The sequence below is a fragment of the Panthera onca genome, chromosome C2 (assembly GCF_046562875.1).
Source record: "Panthera onca isolate mPanOnc1 chromosome C2, mPanOnc1 haplotype 2, whole genome shotgun sequence".
Classification (NCBI taxonomy): Eukaryota; Metazoa; Chordata; class Mammalia; order Carnivora; family Felidae; genus Panthera; species Panthera onca.
In genome coordinates this window covers 93,950,846-93,977,499 of record NC_138347.1, presented here as the reverse complement: position 1 = coordinate 93,977,499, position 26,654 = coordinate 93,950,846, and the positions used below count along the sequence as shown (strand labels likewise).

General features: G+C 43.3%; 1 protein-coding gene across 8 annotated transcripts in view; it reads left to right on the top strand.

Annotated features, from left to right (window-relative positions):
- The window catches only part of FNDC3B (fibronectin type III domain containing 3B), a 409,006-nt gene that overhangs the window by 321,212 nt on the left and 61,140 nt on the right, over window positions 1-26,654 (top strand). For all 8 annotated transcript variants that reach the window (XM_060640759.3, XM_060640755.3, XM_060640756.3 and 5 more), the window contains 5 exons: window positions 3,977-4,115; window positions 7,896-7,949; window positions 22,536-22,660; window positions 24,138-24,312; window positions 26,152-26,238. In XM_060640759.3, the coding sequence (XP_060496742.1) occupies window positions 3,977-4,115; window positions 7,896-7,949; window positions 22,536-22,660; window positions 24,138-24,312; window positions 26,152-26,238 (580 nt within the window). The remainder of the gene's footprint in view (window positions 1-3,976; window positions 4,116-7,895; window positions 7,950-22,535; window positions 22,661-24,137; window positions 24,313-26,151; window positions 26,239-26,654) is intronic.

Here is a 26,654-nt window from a genome sequence, read left to right as displayed (position 1 = left end):
ATAGCAATTTTATGACACAATTTGAAGCAGTCTTCCAGTCATTGGCATTAACAGTTTGGCAAAGAAGTTGTCCAGAAATGATATCATGTAGCAACATTTCTCAGAAAAATTATGTGATGAAACATTTCCAAAAACACGGTTGACCATCTCAGTACAGAATTATGAAATAGGTGTTATTGACTAGAAACTGTGGCTCCTGCTATGTTACAGATGTGCTGGAGGAAGTTGGAGGCAAATTTCTGAAATTCTTGGAGCACCTGTTTCATAATCATTTAGTCAGTATTTAAGCTGAAACAAATGTGAAAATGTAACACAAGATTAATCATATCGTTAGAAAAATGTATCCTTCTTCGCTGTGATAAATGCAAAAGGAACTGAATTTGCTGATTTATTTAACCTAAGAAACTGATCCTACCCCGCTGATGCTCATATCGCATGATGGTATTTAGAGAAAACACATCACCATCATATGAAAAACATTTTTGCAACCTTCTTAAAAATCACCATTTCCAGAGACTTTTCGCTAAAAGTTTCTGGTAAACACAGCTGGTGGTTATGAAAATTAGTTGCTGTCTATTTACTGAACAACTTTAACTGACCGATATATCATGGGGTACTTAGATACTATGTCAAATTTTACATACTGTGTATGGCACATTTATATTGGCATATACAATGGATCTTGTTTCCTTTGTGGACAGAGTTTTATGAGTACAAAACACTGACCCCTAATTTCAACTGTAACATTCTTTCAGTTGAAAGACCAGAAAAATAATTCCTTGTGGCCCAGACAACTATGTATCTCCAACGTCCTCAAATTTTTACTTCTGCCACCAGGATCTTCATTCCTCCCGACAATAGTCATCCTCCCAACCTGCCTCTGTCACTCATGTTCTCTAGGCTAATAAGTATGGATTTCCCAAGAATCTCAATAAAAAATGAACTTGACAGAGTCCAAATCTCCCCAGATAAGTAACTGCAGTCTGCCAGCCCTTCACAGGGCCTGTCCCTGCCTCATTTCCTCTGCTCTATTCTCCATGTAGATTTTTGGTGCTGTTTTTGTGAACATTTAGTACCCAGTGTACCTGAGTATAGTCTGAATAAGCAAATGCCCAGTGATTATAAAGTGAAATCTACTAGGAACCTAAGCTGGTAAAGAGCTGGGTAAAAGGCCAAGTGGACAAGCAAATTTATTGCCAGGAAGACAGTAAGAGATGGGGAGGACTCTGAACTGGATAACACCTGCCCCATCTAAAGGCGGACTGTTCTCACCTTTATCTTGAGTACTATCAGGCAGGTATGCCGCTGTGTTGCTAGAAGCAGAGGTTCATTTTTCTAAATGAGAGATCTCCAGAACTTTTTGTCAGTGTTGGCTTAACCTTTAACCTTCTGTTTCAGAAAATTTCAGATATAGTCAAAAGTGGAGAGTAATTGGGGTGCCTGGGTGGCTTAGTTGGTTGAGCGTCTGACTTAGTCTCAGGTCATGATCTTGTGGTTTATGAATTCGAGCCCCGCGTCGGGCTCTGTGCTGACTGCTCGGAGCCTGGAGCCTGTTTCGGATTCTGTGTCTCCCTCTCTCTCTGCCCCTCCCCAACTCGCACTCTGTCTCTCTCTCCCTCCCTCTCAAAAGTAAATAAACATTAAAAAAAATTTTTTTAAGTGGACAGTAATTGATGGGTTTTCGTATACCCATCACCCAGCTTCTTATTTCCTTGCTGCCCCTCCCTCCTCCTCCTACCGCACAGCTATGATGAAGTCCGATCCAGACACCATCATGTTTCATCTATGAACCACATTACCGTCATCACATGCCCATCCAAAATAAGCAAAAATGATAACATTCCTTAACATCTTTAAAATTCAGGGACTCTTTCCATTTCCTCAACTGTCCTAAAAATGAAGGTTTTGTCTCTTCAGTTTGTTGTAGTTGAAATACAAACATGGCCTGAATATTCTGTTTGGTTGGTATCTTACAAATTTCTTTTAATCTATAGGTTTCACCTCCCTTTTCTGTTTTGTCCCCTTGCAATTTATTAGTTAGAATAACTTTTTTGTCCTGTAGAATTTTCTGCAGTGTGGATTAGGCAGATTGCAACCCTGTAGTTTTGCTTAATATATTCTCTCTGTGTTTCCTATATAATGGGAAGGAGGCTTAATCAGATACAGGTTCCGTTTTTCTGGCAAGGATTTTGTAGGTGGTGGCATTATCGTTCATTAGGAGTGTATAATGTCTGCTTGTCTCTTTTTGTACTGACCATTGCCCATGTCCATCCATTCATGCACAGGGGGCTGTGATATTTTAAATCACTCTATTTTTTCCCTCTCTCCCACACATAGCTTGGGCCAGATGTAACCCATGAGCCACCAGCTGGAGAATCCAACTGATCTACTAAAGTTTAGGCAGGAACCCTGCCCACATCTGGAATATTCTGTGATTCATTTTAAGTAATTTACTCCTAGTGAGCCTATTCTAATACATGGAAATGATCTAGCCAAATCTACCATTTCCTTTTATATTATCATGTTCCTATATTTAGGACATGCAAAAGGGAACATTTGTTTTCATCAGGTTGGGTGAAGAGCATCCTAGTAAGTGTATTTGTTTGGATCAGATGTTGTGGTGTCCTCCCCTAAGACAAATCAAATATCCAGTCATCTGTATCTTACCTTTTAGGGTGGCAAATAGCATTAGTGATTTTAACTTGCGTGACCTCTATAAATTCTTTGTGATAGACCTTGAGGAGAAGGGACTTTGCAAATCACACACCTAATTAGGTCCTGTTTTCCATAATGTTGTTATCTTTAGCTCTTGTTTATGTTCGCTGAGTAGAGTGAGGGGAGGTAGAGTGTGGGTGCTCAGAGAAGCATAATTGCAGGATGAGTAAGGACGGTAGGCAATAGAGGACAGCAGTTAGATTTACACGGCTGCATTCAGTTGAGGCAACTTTCTAGCCGTGTAGCTCTGGAAAGTTTACTTCCCCTCTGGATTCTGAGTTTTCTTCTGTCTTTAATGGGACCTCACAAATTAAGGGCTTGATGTATTTGTCAGTTCTGAATAGCTTGAATCCTTGCATCTTTTTTAGGCAGCAAAAGTTTCTTTGTTGTCTTTTAAAACGAGTAGGTTTTCACGTTGGGGTTTTTTTAATGCTGAATATTTTAAAAATGGAAAAATAGAAAGGAAGATGATAAAAATCAACATAGCCCTATTTTAGGATATTTGAAAGAAGTATGGTTTTATAATAGCACATTATGTGCTTTTCCTTCATAGCTTCTCTGGAGAAATCAGACCCATATGTTCGGTGTTGAGCCAGGCATTTTAATGTGCAGAGTACCCATCTTTAATCTCGGCGCCAGGTGCAAAAGTGAAATGTTCACATGGATAAGCTGTACCTGAACATTGTTTTTGTTGAGTTAGAGATGCACTTGGCAGTAACAAGCACACCGTCTGTATTTCTCCCAAATATCTGCAGTGTTGTCAACAGTTTAAAGATGTTATCTATTCTACCCCATTGTGTATACTTCTCTAGTTTGTAGGCTTGTCCCTTTTCGGCCATGTCTTGTCCCTCTTCGGCCAACCCTTAACTCTCCTTTCAGTCTTCTTCCAGACAGAGTCAACTGGAGAGTGGTTCATGGTTTTAGAATGGATATTTGAAGACCACTTTGGGGATAAGGATGTTTTCTTATTCAGCATATTCTTTTCCAGTCAGTAGACCCAGCCTTTCTTAATTGGGGCTGAGGGTTCTGACAATTAATGGAAGGAGAGAATGAGTTGAGGCACATTCCCTGCTGGGGTGATTATCCCCTGGAAATGCTGGCCATAGTTAGGTCAGGACAACCAGGAGATAAGAAGGAGTCATGGTATGCAGCACCTCAATTCTGTTCCTCTCTGGAAAAAGGCCTGGGGCAAAGCACAGATAAAAACCCTGGTCGTCTGTGATGGGCCACTGCCACTGACTGTTTGTCTGTTTGTTTTCAGGGTATACGCCATGTACAATTCCGTAAAGGGATCCTGCTCCGAGCCAGTTAGCTTCACCACCCACAGCTGCGCACCTGAATGTCCCTTCCCACCTAAGCTGGCACACAGGAGCAAAAGTTCACTAACCTTGCAATGGAAGGTGGGTAGCTCAAAGTGTCGGGAACAATGTGAAGAGTAGCCATTTGGAAAATTTTTATTTAGCATTACTCCAGTTTTGTGATAGTGTTAGATTTTCTACATAGTAACTGTGTGAAACAAATCTTTATGATATCAAAAGTTGGTATGTCTATCAAAATTGGGCAGAGCGGTAGTAGATGGAACTGCAAAAAGAAGTTTGAGCTCTCAGGGCACCTGGGTGGCTCAGTCGGTTAGGCATCTGACTCTTGGTTTTGGCTCAGGTCATGATCTCGCAGTTTGTGAGTTTGAGCCCTGCATCATTGTCTACACTGACAGTACAGAGACTGCTTGGGATATTCTCTCTGTCTCTCTCTGTCTCTCTCTCTCTCTCTCTCTCTCTCTGCCCCTCCCTTGCGTTCTCTCTCTCAAAAAAAAAAAAAAAATACACTTAAAAAACATTTAGCTCTCTTTGCAGGGATAAATCTTTTAGAACCATAAACAATGCCTTATAGGTGATATAAATACTTAGATAACTGAATTTCATCACTTTTTAAAGTTTATTTATTTTGAGAGAGAGCAAGAGTGGGGGAGGGGCAAAGAGAAAGGGAGAGAGAGAGAATCCCAAGCAGGCTCTGAGCCTGATGCAGGGCCTCGATCCCACAAACCGTGAGATCATGACCTGAGCCAGAATCCAGAGTCAGACGTTTAAATGACTAAGCCACCCAGGTACCCCTGAATTTCATCACTTTCTAATGGTTTACTTCATTTCAGGAAACAGTTGAGGACTTTAGTAAAAAGTTTTTATAAAGAAAGATTTAGAAAAAAGTAAGTTTTGGGCTCCATTGGCTTCTTTCAGTGGCAACTCTGGAATGTTTAATATTTAAAACTGCCTAGAATTTTTAGTGTTCTAAACTACATTAAGACTTAATTCGTTTTTACTAACTAGACCTTCGATCTATTAGGATTACCAATTATTTTTTAAAGTCTAAATTATATAGTAGTTTTCATAAAATACAGTTTACTGACTACAAATTGCTCCTGCCAAAGAGAGGTCCTAAAGGTGTATTGTTAGCTCATTAGTCACAGTTGTGTGTTTGCAAGAAAACAGTAGATTCTGTTATCAATATCTATAGTAATTATTTCTCTATGTTTATATATTTTTTAAATGTTTGGTTTTTTTTTGGGTGGGGGGGAATGGCAGAGAGAAAGGGGGACAGGATCCAAAGCAGACTCTGTGCCGACAGTAGAGAGCCCAATGGGGAGCTCGAACTCACCAACCGTGAGATCATGACCTGAGCAAAAGTCGGATGCTTAACCGACTGAGCCACCCAGACACCCCTCTCTGTTTATATTTTAAAATGTGTTTAAGATGTGAATTTTTAGAGGTAGAGATAAAAATTTGTGGTGTTTGGGGAATACACTAATGTATAAAAGAAATAAGATGGCTAGGGAGGTCTCTTATTGGTAAAGATATATTTTGTCCTTTAGTTCCTAGACCAGGAGGTTGAATTTAACCAGGGCATCCACAAAAGCCGTTGAGAGTAGTGGTTAGCAGCAAAGCATGGGCTTCTGGAGACCCCTCTCGTGTGGGCTGCGTTCTCATAGGCACTGGCCAACATGGAGTATGTTACTTGGCAAAGGCAAAGCTTAGACTGGCTTAGAATCTGAACTATTTTATTTTCCTTCCTGGCTTCCAGGGATAATCCAGGTCAGTGATTCCCTACCTTTTCCGAGTTGTAACACTCACCTAACCGGTCGTCATTGTTTCAGTCCTTGGAGATACACATTTTAAAACATGTTCTCTATTTGCACGTATACGCACATAAGCATCTCTTTTTTAAAGAAAAGAATTAAAATTCATTTTGTTTGCAAAATATAAGAAATCTTCTTAAAATTGCCAGAGGGACCCCGGGGTCTTATAAGCCTAAAGTTGGGAATCACTGATACATACTCTGCTTAAAACCTGGATGAAATTCAGGTCTTTGGCAGACCAGCATCTTCAAGAAAAAGTTTACTTATTAGGACGAAAGTATTTCACATTTTCTTTCTCCTTTTATTTAATTTAATTATAGATCAGAAACGTACATTTGTTCCATTAAGTCATGGACAAACTTGGAAGTTCTGGATTCAGTTCAGTTTTTGCTTAAATGTCCTTAGAACAGATTTCCTGATCACAGTGCTCTAGCTGAGGGGCACAAGGACAGGGGACAGTGCTGTCACTGCCCAGCTGCCCTTGAATCCAGTAAAACATCGAGAGAGTGCAAGATCTAACTTCTTCTTATTAGTCAGCAATAGGAGATTGGGCAACACAAAAACCAAAGTCGGTGTTCCCACCCTCAAGGAATTAAGAACTCGGTGGTGGGGCAGGAAGTGTATCATAGAAGAAACTACTGAAAGAACAGTTTCTCTAGCAAAATTTGTAAACATCATAAATGAAGTTCTTATCTTAGAAATGTGTTCTCATCTAAAACTTTGATTGTGTCCATTACTTAGAACTTCAGATGTATCCCTGTCTACCAAATTGAGCCCACAAAAGCCTGAAATTACGGTTCAGTAGGACATACAGCACTCCCCTGAAATCTGGCTTTGAGACTCAGATTATATGACTCAGAAGATGAAAGGAGAAGGAAGGAAGGAAAGGAGGGAGAAGAGTTTCTTTATGAATTTGACTAATATTTACTGAGCCCTTGATGTCGTTTTATTATTAGCCAAAATAAAACAACCGCTATTGTTTACTGAGTGCTTCCTCAGTACCTGGTATCGGGTAGGTGATTGATATATATGTTCTCCCAATTACTTGTCGCATCCATTTATTCTTGGAACACAATATTAAACAATGATATTAAGGGCCTAACAAAAGACCACACATGACAAACAGCCAAGCCGGGTTTTAGTGTAACTCCACTGACATGGCTGCCCTTTACTAGGTAGGACAGTGCCGTTTGTGGGGCTCCAGCTCTTTCCTGGGGAAGGGGCCAGGCCCAGACACATTTGTGCAATGAGAGAGTGGTCTCCTCTTCCTTCTGGTTGCCTGCTCCCTGCAGCAACCCCTTCTGGCAGGTCTAACCCTGCACACCGCTCGTCTCCAAAGTTTTCTGCCCCCCTTCCCATTGTCCAAGGCCTGTTTCTTAGTGAAATAGACCTCAGCATACTTTTAAGAGGAAAGCAAATTATGAAACTTCTTTTTGCTAACATGTGAAGGGCTAATTGCTCTTGGTAATCTCTCAGGGGATCTCATCATTTTTCCTCATTTTTTTTTTTTTTAAAGGAAATCTCAGTGGCACAGAAGGCTCTCTAATCTTAAGCACTTAAAAAAAAAAAAAAAAAAAAAAAAAAAAAAAAAGCAACTGTATGGAGGAAGTTACAAAACTATAGACTCTTGACCCTGAACCTAGCTGGGTCAGATTTACCCCCACAAGACTCCAAGCAGCATCTAAGTTTCTCAGCTTCCTTTTTAATCTCTCCCTTCTTAATGTGCTTCTTGAAAGTTTTATCCCCAGAGGAAGTAGGGCACCAAGTAGGTGTAAAGGTAGAGGCAGTGGGGAAAGCAGGTTTGGCTCTTTGTGTGGGACATGATTTATTATTGGGGGGGAGGGGGGGGGGCTTTCTCTACAGTTGAATTGTATTAAAATTCATTTGTGGTAATGTTTCCCAAGGAAATGCAGGAGCCACTGGGGTGATCCCTCTTAGGGGAGAGCACAGGACTAGCATAGGTACTGTATTTGAATCAAGTGGGTAGCTCCTAAGTTTTGCCTGTGAACAGCTTTCTCTCATCTCATTTTACTATTTTTCTTCTTTTCAGGCACCAATTGACAATGGTTCAAAAATCACCAACTACCTTTTAGAATGGGATGAGGTAAGCATATTTTCATATCCATCCAACTAAAACGCCACAGCAGAGACAAAGTTCCTGAACAAATAACCATTTTATGCTTTTTTAAGATACACTAAACCCATGGGGGAGGAAAGAATGTAAATAGAGAAAAGTTTAAACCTATAGTATTGACTGTGGAAAAGGAGGACAGACTAAAGTCGCATAATGAATTGTATTAGATTGCATTAAATGTATGTACTTGTTTTATTTGCAAGAAATTCTACTGAAAGAAAAGACAGGGTCTTATCTATTATGGAGTCCCTAGTGCCCAGCCAGCCATCAATTAGTATTATAAATCGACTGCTCTGTTATCTTGAGTGCTCAGGGCCATTCTGCATAGATGGTTTTGATAAGGTAACCTACACTGTGACTTAGGAAACGTAATTTGTTTCTGCTTTTTGAAGCCATGGATGAACATTGGTGTTGCACCGTTGGGTGTTCTCTGTGGGACAGTTGGAGCCATGCCTGGAGGTCTCACTCTACCAATGGGACGTGTGATCATCCTGTGGACTAGAGTACCCTGTAACAGGCTACCTTCTTGCTGTTTCTGTCACCAGAGGTCCTAGGGTGGTATCCATGGTGAAGTTACCTTATTCTCAAGGCAGCTGGGTGCTGAATGGTGACCCTGTGCGTTTCTGGCCTTGCTAACACCACCCACAGAATCTCAGGCAGGAAATGCTGGATGCAGAAAGAAGCCCTTCGTTTCTAAAAAGGGACTGTACTTATTGTCCCTGTGGCTGTTAGTTCTATTCATTCATTCGTTCATTCACCCTTGCTCTATTCTATCTGTCAGTGATTGAGCAAACAGACGAAGATTTAAGAATAGGAAATGTGGAATTGGGAGAGAAATGCAAGTTAATAGTCTTTGTGACTTAAATTCAGGGGGATTTTAAAGGTTCAGAATATAGGCTTAGGCAAAAAGTGACTTGTCGAGTGTGGAAAAAATATTCCCACCAAATGTAGAACGAAATTGGACAAAACTCGCACGTGCAATTTTGATGTGAAAAAGGGAGCCCTTCGTCACTTTCTACAGAAGTGTGTTTTTGCATCTGGGTTGCATCTGAACGCTGGGGCTCCATGTTACCAAAGACAACGATCTATTGTTCTGGGGATCCTTGTGAATAGTTCCTATGTACAGATTGGTGAAATCTCAGACCTGACCAGGATATTTTACAGATTAGGTGGGTTTCATTTTAAAGTGGTTTGAAGGGAAAGCGAAACCACCCCCATGGCTCTTGTGGAAAGAGATTTTTATAGGCAGTGCAGAAGGCTGGAAAGGAGCCTGGGCAACCTGTGAGCACATGGCCACACCTTGCCATCTCCCCCTCCTCGTAAGGACGAGTGAGTGTTGACTGAGAGTGTTTTTAAGTGTCTGTTGGTGTGTTGCACTGATGTGCCTGATGCTTTTTCTCATATCTTGAGGTTTTACGTCAAGATAGAACTTACCACTAAAGAGGAGGCAGGTTTTCATCTCAGATCTCCTCTCCGAGCTGTGCGTCTGTGTGTGTGTGTGTCCTATGTTTTGTTTTGTTTTTTTGTTTTTGTTTTTTTTTTTGCTGCTTTGGACCATGGCCTCATAAGTGAAGTAAGGTCAGAGAAGTCGAGTATTTGGATGGGAAACCTCCAAGGCAAACCCAGGTGCTGCAGGAAATGGTCATGGTGACTCAGTTGTTGGCCTTCTTCCCTTTGAATTTGGATGGAAAGTGTCCTGGCAGGATGCGTGGAGGAAATAAGCTACAGCGTCACATGAAATGGAGAAGCTTTGTCTAATGACCGTTCATAATCAATAGCACCCACTATAGGCTCGCGACCGCACAATGTTAAATTGTTCATTTTTTTGCCTTCTCCTGCCTCTCCCTGCTTGCTGTCTTTCCATCCTCTCCTTGCTCCCATCTTCATTCTTCAGGCTTTGTCCTTCCTCTTCATTTTCTCTCCACTTGCTAATTCCTGCTGGTGTTGACTCTCTTAAGCCTTATCGAAGATGCCAGGTGAGTGCACTCCCACCTACCATAGACCTTTTGCCAACATAGGAATGCTTTTGTCTTCTGTGGCTTACTGTTCACCTTCTAGAAAGACTTCTGGACCCTAAACTCTCTGGAGTGTTCTCTGACCTTTAAGTCCTGTGAGCTCCCTGAAAGGAGAGGATAGTTGAAAGAACACCAAGATGAGGGGCTGTAAATTCTGTTCCAGGTTTTATACTGGCAGCTTGACCTCTCCAGTCCTCAGTTTACCCATCAGCTCATGTATACTTACATCATTGACACTCTCTCAAAACTCCTTATTTAGGATTGTCCCTTCTGATAAGAGTGTATTTTAGGATCCTTTTCACTGTTGTTTGTTTATTAAATACTTGAGCGTTCGTGGAACAGACCCTCAGTGTCTCAACACTCTACACTGTCCTGTGAGGGATCTGTGACATAGGGAAGCTCTCTTACTCTGAGAGCTGAAAAAAACTCATGTAATGCTATCCTCCTGTACTTTTTTAAACAGACATAAATAAAACAGACTTAACCACTTGCTTCTCAAATTTTTCCATCAAATAGCTTTTTTGCTTTATATGCTGGCTCTCTCCTTTTCAGTCCCTCCAAAAAAGATTTTAAAATGGTGTCATTGGGTTTCCTGACAGTGAGAATAGAGGCAATAGTAACCAGTTCATTCCTGCCTGTTGTGTCATTTCAGAAGTAATGTTTCTGACAGAAACTAATAGTTTGTATTTCTAAATTCGGGGCTAGGTTGGGGATCAGTAGCCCTCTTGAGGCACCTCACTTAGGTTGGTTTTTGCACCCCACCCCCCCTCCCCCCACCCCGCCATTCCCATGCTGCTCATGACTTCGCAAGGGAAGAAAATCAGATGCACAAAGAACAACATCTGACCTCCAGGAAGTGTGAGCACATGGGGCCCTGGGTATCCCTTCAAAACCTTCTGCTGCCCTTCAAAACCTTCTGCTGGTAGTCTCTGGACTCAGGTACATCTAGTGCCAGGAACTGTTTCCAGAATCTGCCCTAGTGGAGCATGATGAGGCAGGAGAATGGGAGGGGTTGTCCCCCACCACACATACACCCAACTCTCTTCAGAGCTCTCCTCTCCCAGGGCATCTGTCCCAGCCTTACACCCATTGCTTCTCTGTCATCCAGGGTGCTGTCATGACCTGAGCCGAAGTCGGACACCCAACCGACTGAGCCACCCAGGTGCCCGGGAAGAGCCAATAGTTAATCAATAGCTAACTGCTGCTGGTCTCTAAGGTCGGGTCACAGAAAACAGAAATGGGTCACAGAAAACAGAAACCTGTTACAGCTCAGGGGGAAGCTGATACTCTCTCTCCCCTAAATTCATTGTCTTTAATGTTGCATTACTGTTCCACAGAATTCACTTGGAAATTACTCACTAATTGTTCTGCCAGAGGTTAGCTGCCTACTTTTCTCTGTTAGTAATCATAACTAGACAGTCCTTGAGTTTTAAGTCAGGGTGGGAAGTAACTCTGACTGGGAGATGGTAATGAGCCACCAAAAATGGACCACACGGGTGTCACTGGCTTTTAAGCTGTGGCCATCAGTTTTGATCTTCCCCTGAGACAGAGCAGTTTTCATAATGTGGAAAGGTACGCACTTTGCTGGTCCCTTCCTCCTCCTGTGGTGACTCAGATGAGTTGTGGCATTTACAGGCATGGGGCATGGGACCTGAGAGCCGACCTTGCATGTTTATAGACTTTTAGCCACTGTTTGCCTCTGGGAGATCCCATTGGAAAGGACGGAGGCCATTTTCAAAGTACTCTTCTACTTGACTGTTGGATGAGCCACCATTATATTTTAACCTTTTCCTGATCACAGTGTGGCCCCCACCCCCACGTTTACCCCTAGGTTTGCATTTTAATTTACAAGTCACAGGCTTTCCGTCTGGCAGAAAGCAGGCCCAAAGCCTTATGAGGGTTTCTTTCTTTTGCTAGATTTGAGTTTTATACCCAGCCTGACTTCAAAGAAACCGCAAACTTACTGCTTTATGAATCCAGTTTTAGTTTAATCCAGAATTATGAGTAGGAGAACACAGCAAAACCATGCTTCAGTGCTAGATTTCTCAAGGTGAACGTTCTTTCCCACAATGGAGATTTGGGGGTAGGAGTTCAGGAGGGAGGACCTACTGCTTAAAGCTCACTACCCCATCCACTAACCCTCCCTGCCCGCGAGCTAACCAACCCCTTTGTCCTGACCACACCCCTCTTTTGGGCACCTCCAGAGCCACATTTTCTGCCCTGTTGCTTCTCTGCCTGATGACACTGGGGTATCCAATAGGGGGTGGGAGTTTTTCTCTAGAAGCTAAAATGTAGGGATTGAGGACAGATCTCTCTAGGGTAGGGAGGGGCTTTTACTAAAAAGAATTAGTAACCTCCAGTTGACTTGCACATCAATGCCTGCTCGGTCTGTTTTAAGGGATGGTGATCTGGCCTTTTTCTTTTCTTTTCTTTTCTTTTTTTTTTTTAACGAGTAAAAGAACAAACTTCTCAGTCAGATAGGAACTTTCTTTTCCATTTTAGAAAACGTTCAGTCCTGTAAAGGAAATGTGTATGGAAACTTGTCAACAGAGTTTTACTCTTAGATAAGGTTTTCGTTTGTACCATATAGAAGCCCTACCTAGTGCTGTGTGGCCTGGAACCCTATTGCTGATATGTCTCAGTCACGTGGCGTCCACTGAGGGAGACTTGGATTCCGAGTGTCTGCTTTATCTCTTACCAGTCAAGCAAGTAACTGAGCCCCCAAATCTTAGCTTCTCCACTCGAAATCAGTGTCCGTTATCCCACTGGGGTTCGGTGGGTTAACTTGGGCAACAGCAGATGCAGTGTAATGAGTATTTCATGTCCCCTAAGTGCATATTAGGATCTGGGGCAGGAAAAGTCAGCCATTAGGACTGTATGAGGGGATTATGACATTCTTCTGTGGAACTTTGAGGAGCCTTGAGGCTAGTGTCTCCAGTTTGAACAAAACAAACACGGATGTCAGTGCTATATATAGATGTTAATTTGCCATTAGCTTGGCTTCCGGACATGACATGTAGAGAACATATGAAAGAACCAAAAAAATAGCTTTGTGGGGATGTGACTAGTACAGTTCCCAAGATTCTTCCTCCCATGTGACTCAGCTAGCCCAGATAGGAATTTCACATGTGGCCATCCTGGTGACTAATGAGCCAACACAGCTGCAAAACATAGGCGACTAAGAATGACATAAATGCCACAGAAATCAAGGAAGTATAATTTGACGTAGAAAGAGCAGAAGAGGCCAGCAGCAGGTGGAGCCCACAAAGCCCCTGGGGACCCATTATCGAGCCAAACCACGCTCAGCAGTCCTGTTGCAGAAACCTCATGGAGCTGACAACAGGCCATAGATTGTCGCTTCGTAGACACCTAGGTTAGGAAGAGCCAATTTAGCTCATTTAGGGATTGAGCTGGCCCCTTAGCAGGTGTTTGGTAATTAGTTTACTAAAAACATTACTTCTTAGCTTAGGTGTCGCACAATTAGCACTGATAATCTTTCAGAATGCTTCTTGGCACCAGTGAATTTGCCCATGGCTTCTCTGGTTGGACAGACAGCCGTTCATGGAAGGTACTGGAGCTTCAGCAAGCACAGTGACTTCCTGGGTCTCCCACAGTGCGGGAGAGAGCCCCTGAGAATCCGGCCGACGCTTTCTCCAAGGTGCCGCACTGCTTTGGTTGCATAGCGTTGGTGCAGTGAGAAAACTGGTTTGCATTCCCCAGGCCATCGCCCCTGCCTGACTGAAATATAAGGGAAGCTGCCACTTGCCAGGCCTGTGTGCTGTTTCAGTCATTCTCAGGGAACGCCCTCATGGAGATTGCAGAGTGGGGTCCCGGGATCATGTGGCACTTGCTCCATCACAAACCATCTTTCACACAGGAGCCTTAAGCCCAGTCAGTGACCTGGCAGAGTAGTAGTGTTTTGCCACATCACAGACCTTCAGTGCCACACCAACGGGTGGTTTCAGAGAGCCAGGGGGGCAGCATCCTCCCCTGTAGGCTCTGTTGGTGGGAAGTAGGCCAGGATAGATTTAGAACTCAGAGGGGCTCGTGGGTACCAAAGGCAGAGCTAAGTTAAAAGGAGCCCTCACTTTTAGGGACCTCCGCCCCAGATATCTGCACACCTGAAGCAGATTCTGTCATTTGTCACATGTGTGCAGGATGGGTTATTGGGTGTTTGGGGAGCAGACTTTGTGGACAACTTCTGGCTGCTACTAAATGACAAATCCCTTTCTTGGTCCGTGGCACCTAATTTATCAACTCATGTTTTTCATGCTTGTTGGATGCCAGCTGGAAGATGACTGCCTTGTGCCTTGGCCAGGTGGATGGACTAAGTCCGTCCATGCCGTGGTTCACGCGTCAATACTACGGCAGCCTGTCCTACAGTCACCCCTTGCTACTTTCCTTTCCCTTTCCTGGGCCAGTGGCAACCTTCTGGTCTTATCAAAGCACTGGACATTCAGATGAGCCTCCATATTGGGAGGAATATATAGGAACGTTGTATTCCTTGGAGTCAAATCAGAGGACCTGCTGATTATCCTTGACTATTTCAGGGACCTAAGCCTCTCCCACTAATAGAAACATCTAGTGTGCCAAGGGCTGAGATGCATGCAGTATTTATTTAGTAACATGCAACACAAACAATCCCACCCCCCTTTTCTTACCCGTGAAAGTAACTCTGTGCCAGTGTGCTCAAAATGAAAGAGCCATCACTGAGGGGAGAGTGAGGTTTGGCACGAGGAACCTTTGAATCCACCCAGATGTGGAGCGTCTCTACCCCCTGTTAGGAACCCCTCCTTATATATGGTTATGCTGAACGCATACACGCTCTTTTATTTCTCAAGCCAACATTTATCTTTGATGTTGCCTAGGGCCGGCCAGTGCTGGCACGACTTCTAAATATAGACGTACTAGCAGACTAAATCTTTGAGGCTGGCAGTAGTTCAGTTGGCCAGCGCAACTTTATTTTTTATTTGATTTATCGTTGCCATTTTTGACAGGTTGGACTATGCTGTTACAGAGAGTGCCCAGCCCCAGAATCATTCGGCCCAGGTCTCGATCCAGCAGCCCTGGGCCACGAGCACATGACAACCGATAACCAAGTTCATGTAACTTCTTTAGCAGGCAGTTAGTTACCAAACCTGGTAAGAGCAGCTCAGCTCCGGAAGGCAGTGGGTGCGGCTGTGAAAGAACCTGTGAGACAAGCAGGTGGATGGAAAGAGGCCTAAGGTTAAGAAACATGAGGAAGAGTTCTGATGACCAGAGGGAGGTGGTTCCCCATGGATTCTAACGCCCTTGTGGCCGCTCTGATTTCCTTGTGCCAGGAATCAAGCTGTCTTAAAGAGGAACAGGAAGGATCTTTTCCAATCTATTAATTAGAAGGCAATTGAAAATATCAGCCAACTTCAGCTAGTAGTGCCAATGTGGGGAATACAGGCTCCCAGGGTTGTTAGTGCCAGACTAATTGGAAATGTTAGCCAAAGCAACCACATTCCCCACAGTCTCCAGAATTACTCTTGGCAGAAAAATACTGTAGCCCGAATTAATTGAGTTAGGCATAAGTTATATGTATAGGATCAGCCGTGGATGTGTTAAATAAGCTCTTTTTAATGGGAAACCAACCCATTTAGAGGATTCATCTTCCCAAGTACTGAGGGCAGCTTTATGAAGACACGGAAATTAATAAAGAAGGAAAAGTGACTTGAAAAAATAGTTGTTTTCAGTCTTTTAGTTACATAGTTCTACAAATTAAGAGTTACTTTTAAACATATTTTAACCTTAAAAATCAGTTGCATTTTATGAAATGGATCAAATGCCTTTCATTTAGCAGTTTTTAAATAAGCAGACCCATCTGTAAATTGACATCTCTACTGGAACTTTATTCCATTATGGGTTTGTGAACAGATACCACAGAGAGCTGGAAACCTAGTACCACGTGGTGGTCATCTGAAAGGTTTTTTAATTTGTTCACTCCAGTAGCTTTAGGCTACACCATACCTGAACCATCCCCAAAAGACTGTTGCATGTCTATATTTTAAAATGTGTCCGGGGTGCCTGCGTGGCTCAGTTGGTTAAGTGTCCAACTCTTGATTTTGCCTCAGGTCATGATCTCACAGTTCCTGAGATTGAGCCCCGTGTCGGGCTTAGTTCTGACAGCGCAGAGCCTGCTTGGGATTTTGTCTCTCCCCCTCTCTCTGCCCCTTCCCTGCTTGCACTCTCTCTCTCTCTTCTCTCTCTCTCAAAAATAAATAAATCAACTTAAAAAAAATCTCCCAACGTTTCTCTACAGCGTTTGGGATAGTATTAAAAATCTTACGTCAGTCTAAAATATAACGCTGTACGGTGTAGTAACCACATTGCCCTTGCCTAACAATTTGGGTTGACTTTATCATCTAGGAATCTGGTTACAGTTTTAGCTGCCACAAAAATTCTTAAAATCTTTTCAGAGGCCTTACTTTGTTGGATGGCTTTGAGGAAAAAAGGCATGTACCAAGTGCATACAGAAAATAGAACCCTTTATTCAGTCAAACATTTGGGTTCTAGCACGCACCTTCCACTCCCTTACCTCCTAGCTATTTATGGCATGAGGGGAATTTATGAAAGTTCTGAGAAACATCATACTATTAAACATATATGGACATCAAAATAGATGAGTGCATAACACTCATATCACAAGTTCATAATATCGCATAACAGATTACCTCAAAACTGGATGGCTTAAAACAATTACTTTCTTAGGCTCATGCGTTCTCAGTTGGGAATTTGAACCAGGCACTGGGGGAATGAAGTATGTGTTCCACAATTTCTGGAGCTTCAGCTGGACAGAGAGGCTCATTGATTGGGATCTGGAATCTTCTGGTGGAGTCTTGACTCGCTAGTGGTCACTGCTGGCTTGGATGGAACGTCATCTGGGGCTCCCTTGCAACATGGCAGCCCCAGAGGAGTCAGAGTTGCGAAAAATGAGTCTTCTGGGGAAAAGACAGAAGCTTTATCACCTCTTCAGACCTAGCTTTGGAGTCACACAGCTTCATTTCCACTCTATTCTGTCAGTAGCAAGCGCGTCACGATGTCACAAGCCCACTCAAATTCGAGGGAAAGGACCGTAGACTTTCTTAGTCATGCAAAACCATTCAAAACCTTCTTTTCCCCTTGTCTTTGTATAGCACATACAGTGTTTCAGGTACTGAGTCCTAAGATCGTCAGATACAAGGGCACAGACTTTGAAGGGCAAAGTCTTGTTCCTACCTCTGCTTCTCTTCCAAGTGTCCTGGGAAGAGGGAGAAGGAAGGCAAATATGTACCCGGGGATGCAGTGGTAGGTAGGACGGCACTCATCCTGGCACCCGGTACAGTTCTGGTAGCCCAGAGGGTGTGGCTTGGGGGCGCTCAAACACTGCTCTTCTCAGTTAATAGATGGAAGACATCACCGCCTGCTCCCTTACTGGTAAGGACAGGGAACCCGTGAGATGAACAGTATTCCTGCCACAGGTGTCACCCTTGAAAAGCAGGACCATGTGTCCTTTTCCCTTGGGCGACTCACACGAGGTCAGCAAAATATTTAATCTGGGGGAGGAGATAATTAAGAAATATGTTACGATTTTATTAGCTATAAAATTTAAAATTTTTAAACTACAAATTAGAAAAAAATGGAAAAATATTTAAGTAAATAGTAAAAGGGCAGAAGAAAGATCAAATAGGATAAAAGAGACTATGTTCCTTAAAATATTTAAAGCCTTTTACATTTATAATTTATCTCCAAATTTTATCTTGCAGAATGAAAGATTTCAGAAGGCACGTCCTTTCCCCCACTCCTCCCAGTGGCTAGGGGAGTATCTTTGTCCCTGAGGTTATTAACACATCTTGAAAAGAACATTTCCAAGGGTGAACCATTCTCTGCTATTTAGCCACATAGGAGTCCACGTTTTCCATGTTCCTCTATGCTTCCTTCTCTTATCCCTGCCCGTTCACAGTCTGGCATAATGTTGGAGGCTATTGACAGTTGACATTCTTCACAAGTTAGCAGGAACCTTATAGGACCTAGAAGAACATCTGGACTCTGATTATTATTAGGACTTGTAACCAAATGTGTGACCTTTCTAAAAAGTGAGTGCTCTAAGAATTCTGAGTGTTACAAGACTGACACTTTGCCCAAAGATGGTGCCTCTCTTCGGTATGTGAGTCTAAACGGAAAAGAGACACTTGCTCACCCAGGATGAGACAGAGAAGATGTCCTGTGAATATCTGCCAGGTGAGCTCGGTGGTGAAGAGAGGTGCAGTGGTGCAGGGCATGGGCTGCCTGCGACATGCTTGAGGGAATGGGGAGTAAGCCGATTCAGTGGGGTCTCGGATGTAGATAATATGCAATGTACTTCAGTTTCATCGGTAATAAAGAGGAGGTGAGGCAAAACTGAGCAGCTCGGGACCAGGGAAGGGCTGATTTGACATATTCTGTGTACACACACCAGCTTGCTGGCCTTCTGGAGAGCAGTTGTGACCGGGAATGGAAGACAAGCGCCCTGCGCCCCGCCCCCTAGGAAACAGTTCCATTTGTCTCAAGGCCATGGATGCCGATTGGGTGCTCTCAGGTGGGGTCTGGGTGTGGGATGATGATAGATTAACAAGAACTGTGGATCAGGTTGTATAAGAAGAACACTCATACAGAAATAGGAAGGTTGCTAATGCCACACCCCATGCCCACTTTGAGTGTCTTAATCAGCACAGAGTGGGTTTGTGCTCCAAAATTCCGTCACATCTAGTACAGATGAATCTTGTCCTTGAACTCAGTTGCGCTATAGAAACCTGCATTGGGGCATGCCCAGGATTCTGAAATGGAAACAAGCCAGGGAACCCTGAAAATATGCCCCTTTTGGTTTGTGGACACCGGCAGTAGAAAGTCAGGCCAGAAGGTGGCTAGCGATCGTATCGCCTCGTGTCAAATATAGCTTAGTGCCTAGATCTGTTCTAGAATAATGAAGGGTGTGGGCTTGAAGCCTCCTTTCTGCTCTTTGTCTAATTGGAGTGAAGTTTTCTTTCCTTGCTCAGAGCAGGAACTTAATTGCTCCTCTTGGGGCGGTTCTGATCCTGTTTGCTCACATGCTGCATGATCTCCCACAGGCAGAGAATCGGGTACTGGTAGCAGACACGTGCCAGCCCTTCCCTGTAGACCAACCACCACCCAGGCCCCGGCTCTTCCTCTTCCTCTGTGTGACACAAGACAAGGCCAGGGCCCCTGAGGTCCCTACTGCCTGTGTCTGATCAGATTATTGACAATAGACCTAAAAAGTGACTAGAGCTACTCCTTTCTGTCAGGACCGTGTTTTAGTAGGGAACTTCAGACAAGGCTGACTTGAAATGATTAAAAGTAAGCTTCCAAGCAAAGCTAGTGTATCTCCGTAATCTTGTGTAGTTTAAATTAGGTTTTATTAGAAAGGGTCTGTGTTCCAGAGATCATAATCTCTCAGAACCATTTGGAGCCACACTACCTATAAAATATCAAAGTTATGACTTTCCATCTGTAAAACTTCCCTAACAGTGATGCTTAGACATATCTAATTTCTGATAAACAACGATAAACATCCACATTACCACCCCTATCAGTTCATCTGAATCTCTGTGTTCTAAAGCATTATCTTTTTTTTTTTTTTCTTAAACCCTATTCATTTCTGTCAACAAAAAGAGCTGGGTAATATTTTATTCACAAATGCTGTTTGCAACGTGGCCTCCTTCTTGGTTTCCAGACAGATTCTCCACATCACCTGTACCTTTGGACATGTTCTTCCTCCAGAGCCCAAGCCCCGGAGCTCTCTGAGAGCCTGGCACAGTCTGTCCCAGAAGACCACGGGGATGCTGTCTCCCATGGCATTCTCCAGCTTCGCTGGCTAACCTCTCAGCTGTAGTTCGCTTTTGTTGTGCAACAGCTTGTGTGAATATCAATTTTTTCTTCCCAGATATCCCTTTTATATTAAACTCCGTGTCATACATGAGTATTTCCTTTTACTCAAAAGCTTCTCTCATGTTTGAAGTACTTTATTCACCTACTTTCCCTTATTTTTGCTTATTCTCAATGACTTCTAAACATTTACCAGTGAGCCTCACTTCCTTCATTCTGTGAACTATGTGTACTCTTACCCCTTCGGACTCTACAGATAGTGTTTCTAAAACTTGTTTCTAAGGTTCCAGCAACTCTGGGTCTTCTACAGGTTGTTAAGGACCACGCACATAGTAGCACATCTTGAAAGGTGGAAAATTTGGTGTCCTCTATCTAAACAAGTTGGAGTTTATTTAGCAATTGTGCCTGATACTGAAGCAGGAAAAAAAAAAATGTTAGCAACATAGGGAAAACGTCTTGAAGGCTACAGAATGCCTCTTCTAATTCTTTAGTGAGCCGCAGTGCTGTGGCCCTTTAAAAGAAAAGTCTAGTCCCCATCATCCATCTTTCCCATTCTTTTTTCTCATTTAAGCCGCAGACAGTCCGGCTTTTACCATATTAAAGCAAATCAACCTAGTAAGGAACAGACTGGCTTTTATTTACTGGCTATAGTTCTAAGCACCAGAAATGGGCAAAGGAGACCAAACAAAGAAATAGGAAAAATGAGGCATTGAAAGGGAGCCAGCATCGGGGTTTGGAAGACATGAGGCTTCCGTGGCGGCAGGATGTGCCTTTCTTGCACTGTTTACTCTGAGCTCAGAAATAGAGGAGGAAAGAAGGTAGATCACACTACAGCTCAAAGTGGATACAAAACATACCAGGGTGTGCAAGGAGTGTAATCAGACACTGGATGTAATTATGCAAATGTATGTATGAACGGTTTTTCTATGAATACATCGTCTGCAGCAACCTTAACACTCAAGGTTAAAGTAAGCATAAGGGCATGATCGGCCAGCCACGCAGTGACTTTGCACAAGTAGCAGCTGAAAAATGTTATGCCTTACTGTTTGCATCTGAATGTACTTTGAAACCTTGATAATATGAACTTTGAATCTTAAAGATTAATAGGACTTCCACTCCCTTCCTGGAAAGGGCATCACCTTGCTCGGGGAGGGGAGGCTGGGGAATTAAGTCTGAGGATGAACGTGCCAGGGTTGTTTTTTAATCTGTTCACCCTCGTGACACTTCAAGCTAGTTGTATGTTTATTTTATTTTTAATTAAACTTCACCTGGAATGTGTTTCAGTGGTAAGCATTTGGAGGCCCGCTTCGAGGAAGGAAATGCTTAAATTTGCTTAGGAGGAAAATGTGCTTTCATCTTTCTTTATAAAATAAATCGAGAACTTCAAACATTTCTGAGGGCCCTGGGCCCAACCGTCTGATTAGAATGCTAAGATCCATTCAGTGTTAGCATGTAAAAGGTTTTCTTTGTGTGAACATAGATAAAATGCCGTGGATTATAGGTATGAAATATTTGTTCTACTATATGGCTGATATGAGGATTCCATGCCTGAGCATGGGTCAGGGCAGTTAAGTTTTTTTCTTTTAAGTCTATTAAGACAACCTACTGGAGTGTTTTCGTTTTACTTCAAAGAATTTGAAGCATCATGGAAGACTACAAAGGCATTAAATATATATTTCCAGCCTCATAAGAAACTTAAGAGTAGCGATAACACATAGAAGTGAATTCAGCCATTGTTCCACATGCTTATCGGACTTTCAACTCTGCAAGCAGCGATTGAGCTCTCTGATTGTCCAAAACACTGTTACAAGGGAAGCAGATATGGGCAAGAGGATTCAAAGGCATGTGACCCATATTTAGGGATCAGTGAGAAATAGCTCACCATTGCAGGAACGCAAGTGTTCAAGAGTCGGGGGGCAAAGTGGGAAAGGAGAGGGCTGGGGAGGGCTTTTCTAGCCACACCAAGCTGCATAGACAGATCTTAGGTGCTATGTGTCTCCAGAACTGTCGATCCCCGCAGTGAGGGCAGACTTGCTCTTGGTTGGTCAGATTGGGCACTTTGACCAACCCAAGTGAGGAAGATCTTAGAAAAGGTGCGTTGGGGTCCCTGGGTGGCTCAGTCAGTTAAGTGTCCAACTTTGGCTCAGGTCATGTCTTAAAGTTTGTGGGTTCGAGCCCTGTGTCGGGCACTATGCTGACAGCTCAGAGCCTGGAGCCTGCTTCAGATGCTGTGTCTCCCTCTCTCTCTGCTCCTCCCCCACCCACACTCTGTCTGTGTCTCTCAAAAATGAATAAATGTTAAAAAGAAGGAAGGAAGGAAGGAAGGAAGGAAGGAAAGAAAGACGGAAGAAATGGTGCATTGCCTCGTACCTGAGAGAACCTTTTTTATTTTGTTAACCAAAGCCACTTTAGAAGGACCACAAGTACAATGTGTTACTTGTCTCAGTTACAGCCTCTTCTGTAGTGTTTCATGTTAAGGATGACATTTCATTGTCATGTGCTTTATGTACAAAGGAACACACCCCTAGAAGCTTTCCTTCTGCTGGTTTTGTTCATCCAAACCAGGAAATGAAACAATTGTTCAAAATGCCTTCCTCATTTTCCTACTGTATGCTTTGTTTTTAATCGTGTACGTTGTTGTACTGTTTTCTTTTAGGGAAAAAGAAACAGCGGTTTCAGACAGTGCTTCTTTGGAAGTCAGAAGCACTGCAAGTTGACAAAGCTTTGTCCGGCCATGGGGTACACGTTCAGGCTGGCTGCTCGGAATGACATTGGCACCAGGTAGGATATTCCCTCGCCCTCATGCCGTTAAACGTTCCGTGTGGTGATTCTGTGTCTTCCTCTCATGTTGCTGGAAGGCATGAAGACATCCACCGCCTCCACACTGGACCCATTTGAGATTTTCCTAGAGGGAATCGAATGAGAGGGTAGAAGGCTTCCCCGGAGGTGAGGAGTGCTGCTGTGTGGCCTCTGTGTGGTCTCACACGCTGTAATGCAAAGGCCCCACTAGGGGTCTCTGAGAGCCAAGATGAAGGCAGCAGTTTAGGTTTTGAAAGAAATACCTCTTAAGGCGTTGTTTTTTTTCAGAACACGCGCTGTTTCCTTTCATCACTTTAGCAAGCTACTTGTTCAGCTGCCTTTTCCAGTTGTATCTGAGGTTGCCTGATAGAGAGAAAGGGGTGCTGGGCCAGCCATTGTCGTCAAGCCCTGGCAGATACTCACAGGATTGGAGAAAACCTGGACCAGCCAGGGCACCACAGCTTGCCTCCAGGCTGCGGAAGAAAGGCAAGAGCAGGTGTCCAGTGGAGCGTCTGTGGATTAAAGACGCTTTGAAAAGGCCATATTTCAATTGCACTTCCTGGGTAACTCTTGATTAAGGGAAAAATCCTTCGTCTTTCATCACTGCTCATTGAAAATCTTAAAGGTTCAGCACATCATTGGTCCCCAAGCTTTTTTCCAGCCTCAAGAACATCACAAGGTTTTACAGCCCTCTCTCCCCACCCTTGATAGCTGTTGCATTTTTAGAGTCTACTAGTTGAAAAAGTCATAATGATAAAGGCTTCAAGAGTTTGTAAGTGAATTGGAAGCACCCACAAACTTTCAAAAAATAGCCCCGTCTGTATTTGTAAAACATGTATTTCATCAGCAGACAATTATCTGTGCTCACACTGATTTGAAGGTTCCTTGGTAGCTGTGGGTCATAGCTTAGTAACACTGCACAGTGTTGTGCTTTCTGCTGGGTGCTTTCAGGGGGAAATCAATTCTTAAATATATTGTCCTGTGATGTGGTGTGCTTTTTTTAGTAGCAGAGTGAAGTGGGGAATCAGGCAGACCGAGAGTTGGGGTAGGGGATATCACATAAAGGATACTTGCCTTCCTTTGTTTGCTGAATCTGTCATGCCCCGGCCTTTCCAACCCAAGCAAGTCGGGCAGTAGGTAGGCTCATCCTTCCTCTTTTAAAATGCCAAGATTCCTGGAGCACCTGGGTGGCTCAGTCGGTTGAGCGTCCGACTTTGGCTCAGGTCGTGATCTCACAGCTCCTGAGTTCGAGCCCCGCATTGGGCTCTGTGCTGACGGCTCAGAGCCTGCAGCCTGCTTCGGATTCTGTGTCTCCCTCTCTCTCTTCCCCTCCCCTGCTAGCCCTCTGTCTCTCTTTCTCTCAAAAATAAATAAACTTAAAAAAAAAATTTTTTTTTTAAATGCCAAGACTCCTCACATGTTCCTAAATGTGCGTCTTACCGGGTTTCTCTCTCTGTAGTGGTTATAGCCAAGAGGTGGTATGTTACACGTTAGGAAACATCCCTCAGATGCCCTCTGCACCAAGACTTGTTCGAGCTGGAGTCACATGGGTCACGTTGCAGTGGAATAAACCAGAAGGTTGTTCGCCTGAGGAAGTGGTCACCTACACCTTGGAAATCCAGGAGGATGAAAACGTAAGCTTTGTAGATTTTGTACCCTTGCGTGTGTTTTGTGTAAGTCACGTTGTTGTTAACGTAACAGGACACCATCAAACTATGTTCAAATTACGTTTGGTTCAAAACCAAAGTCTCAATACCTACCACTACCATCACCGGCAGCAACCTGTCCTTCCCACAGTCATCCCTGTCTCAGTGACATTCCTGTCCTTTTGTTCAGGGAAGCCAGAAAATTCGGAGTTGTCCTTGAACCTATCTGTGTAATCAGTCGGCAAATCCTTTTCAATCTTGCTTCAAAAATCAACCAGAAATCTGGCCATTTCTTAGTATCTAAGGCTACTATCCTTTCGCAAGCCACCATTGTCTCATCCCTGAATAATTGCAGTGGTCTCTAAGTATTTTCCCTACCCTCCTCCTTCTCATGCTATAGTCTGTTTTCCACACAAAGCCTGAGTGATCTGTTCAATAGAGTAGATACTGTCGATGTTCTGTCTAGAACCCTTCCTATCTCTGGGCCTTCACCTCAGAGCCCTTACAATGCCTATAAGGTTCTTTGCTATAGGATTTTTCTTTAATGTCCTTGTTTCTGCCCTTGTGTGTTTGAACGCAAGAGCAAGCCCTAGCCTCAGGGCCTTTGCAGTTTCTATGCCCTGTAGCTAGAAGGCCCTTCCACTTACCTTTGACTCTTTTCCCTCATTTCCTTGAGGATCTCTTCTCTCACACGTCTTCTGTGAAGAGCCCTCCCCTGGCCGCCTTGTATAACAGTACTATCCAGTAGAACTTTCCACAGTGATGGAAATGTTCTGTGGTTTGTGCTATCCAATAAAGGTAGTGCCTAGTCACACATGATGATTGAGCTCTTGAAATATGGCTGTGGGGCCAAGGAACTGAATTTTCAACTGTATTTAGTTTAAATTTAAAGACCCCACGTGGCTGCTTTAGTTAACCTGCACAGCTATAGAGTAGCACCTCACTAGATCCGCCCCTCGGTCTTTTGACCCAACTTGATATTTTGGGCCACAGCACTTAATACCGCATAAAATGCTTCATAGTTAGATCCGTTTCATTTTTTAATCACTTTGTCTACCTGGCATGTAAGTTTCTTGTGGGCAAGGCTTTGCTCTTGGACAGTGCTGAACCCCTAGAACGTGGAAGGAAGCCTGATGCGTAGAAGGTGCTCGGTGATATTTAATGATTGAGTGGATGGACAGATGATTGAGAATACAGTTGGATGAATTCAGTACATTCAGCTTTTAGTGGGATATTTATCCTCTTAAAAGGATCATGCCTTTCCCATCCCAGGTGTCCTTTCTTCCTTGGCCAGAAGAGGACACTGTGTGGTCAGAAACCTCAGCCTCTGTGTATCACATAGCCCATTGCAGCTGGACAGCGAAGACCGCAAAAGAAGAGGCTTTTTTGATAATAACGTTAAATATGTATTTTTAAAATGTACACTGCTTTGTCACATAGTACTACTTGGTGGCTTAATTCTTTATTGAAAATACTTATTGAGGAAACTTTCCTCTGTAAGGAAAGCATATGGTGGCATCCATTCCAAAGCAAATTTACATCCTCTCAAAGAGAGAGCATTGTTCTCATTCATGTTGCTATTAGCCTCACAAGAAAGTTCTACAGACCCAGCAGAACCTACAATGAAACAAGATTATTTTTTTTACTTGAAGCTGGAGCACGGTACACAGCACCGTGGACTCCGGCTCCCCTTTCTGCCGTAGCCGCCAGACAGACCTCTGGCAGCCGGTGGTGATGGAAAGAGGCGATAGAAACATCCCATACACAAAAGTATTTAATGCCCAGATTTCATGATACTGATGTCTCTTTCTGGCTTTGTTTTTGCAGGATAACCTTTTCCACCCAAAATACACTGGAGAGGATTTAACCTGTACTGTGAAAAATCTCAAAAGAAGCACACAGTATAAATTCAGGGTGAGTCAATCATTTTGGTACCTGAACTGCTTAAAAAAAGAAGCAGTTGCATGTTTTACCCATTTACCATTTCAAACGGACTCTGTCCGTTAAGAAAATTTTTAAGTTCCCTGCACTTTACATTTTTAAAGTGACACAAAATGCACACCATACTTTAATTTTAAACCCTAGTTTTGAGAGAGAAAGCTACTGTCGTGTGCTGTAACAAATTACATTACAGCATGGCCAGATGCCCTCACCCAGGAGCACCCAAACTGAATGCTCAGTGCACCTGTCTCTCCCCCACTTTTTGATGTTTCTCCTTTTTATTAGATTTCTCTTTCACTCTTCCTCTTCCTTTGCTCTTCTGCCCATTTCTTTCCTTTTGTCTTCCATTACCCACTCCCTGCCTACTTAGGCTTTGCTTTGATGGTTAA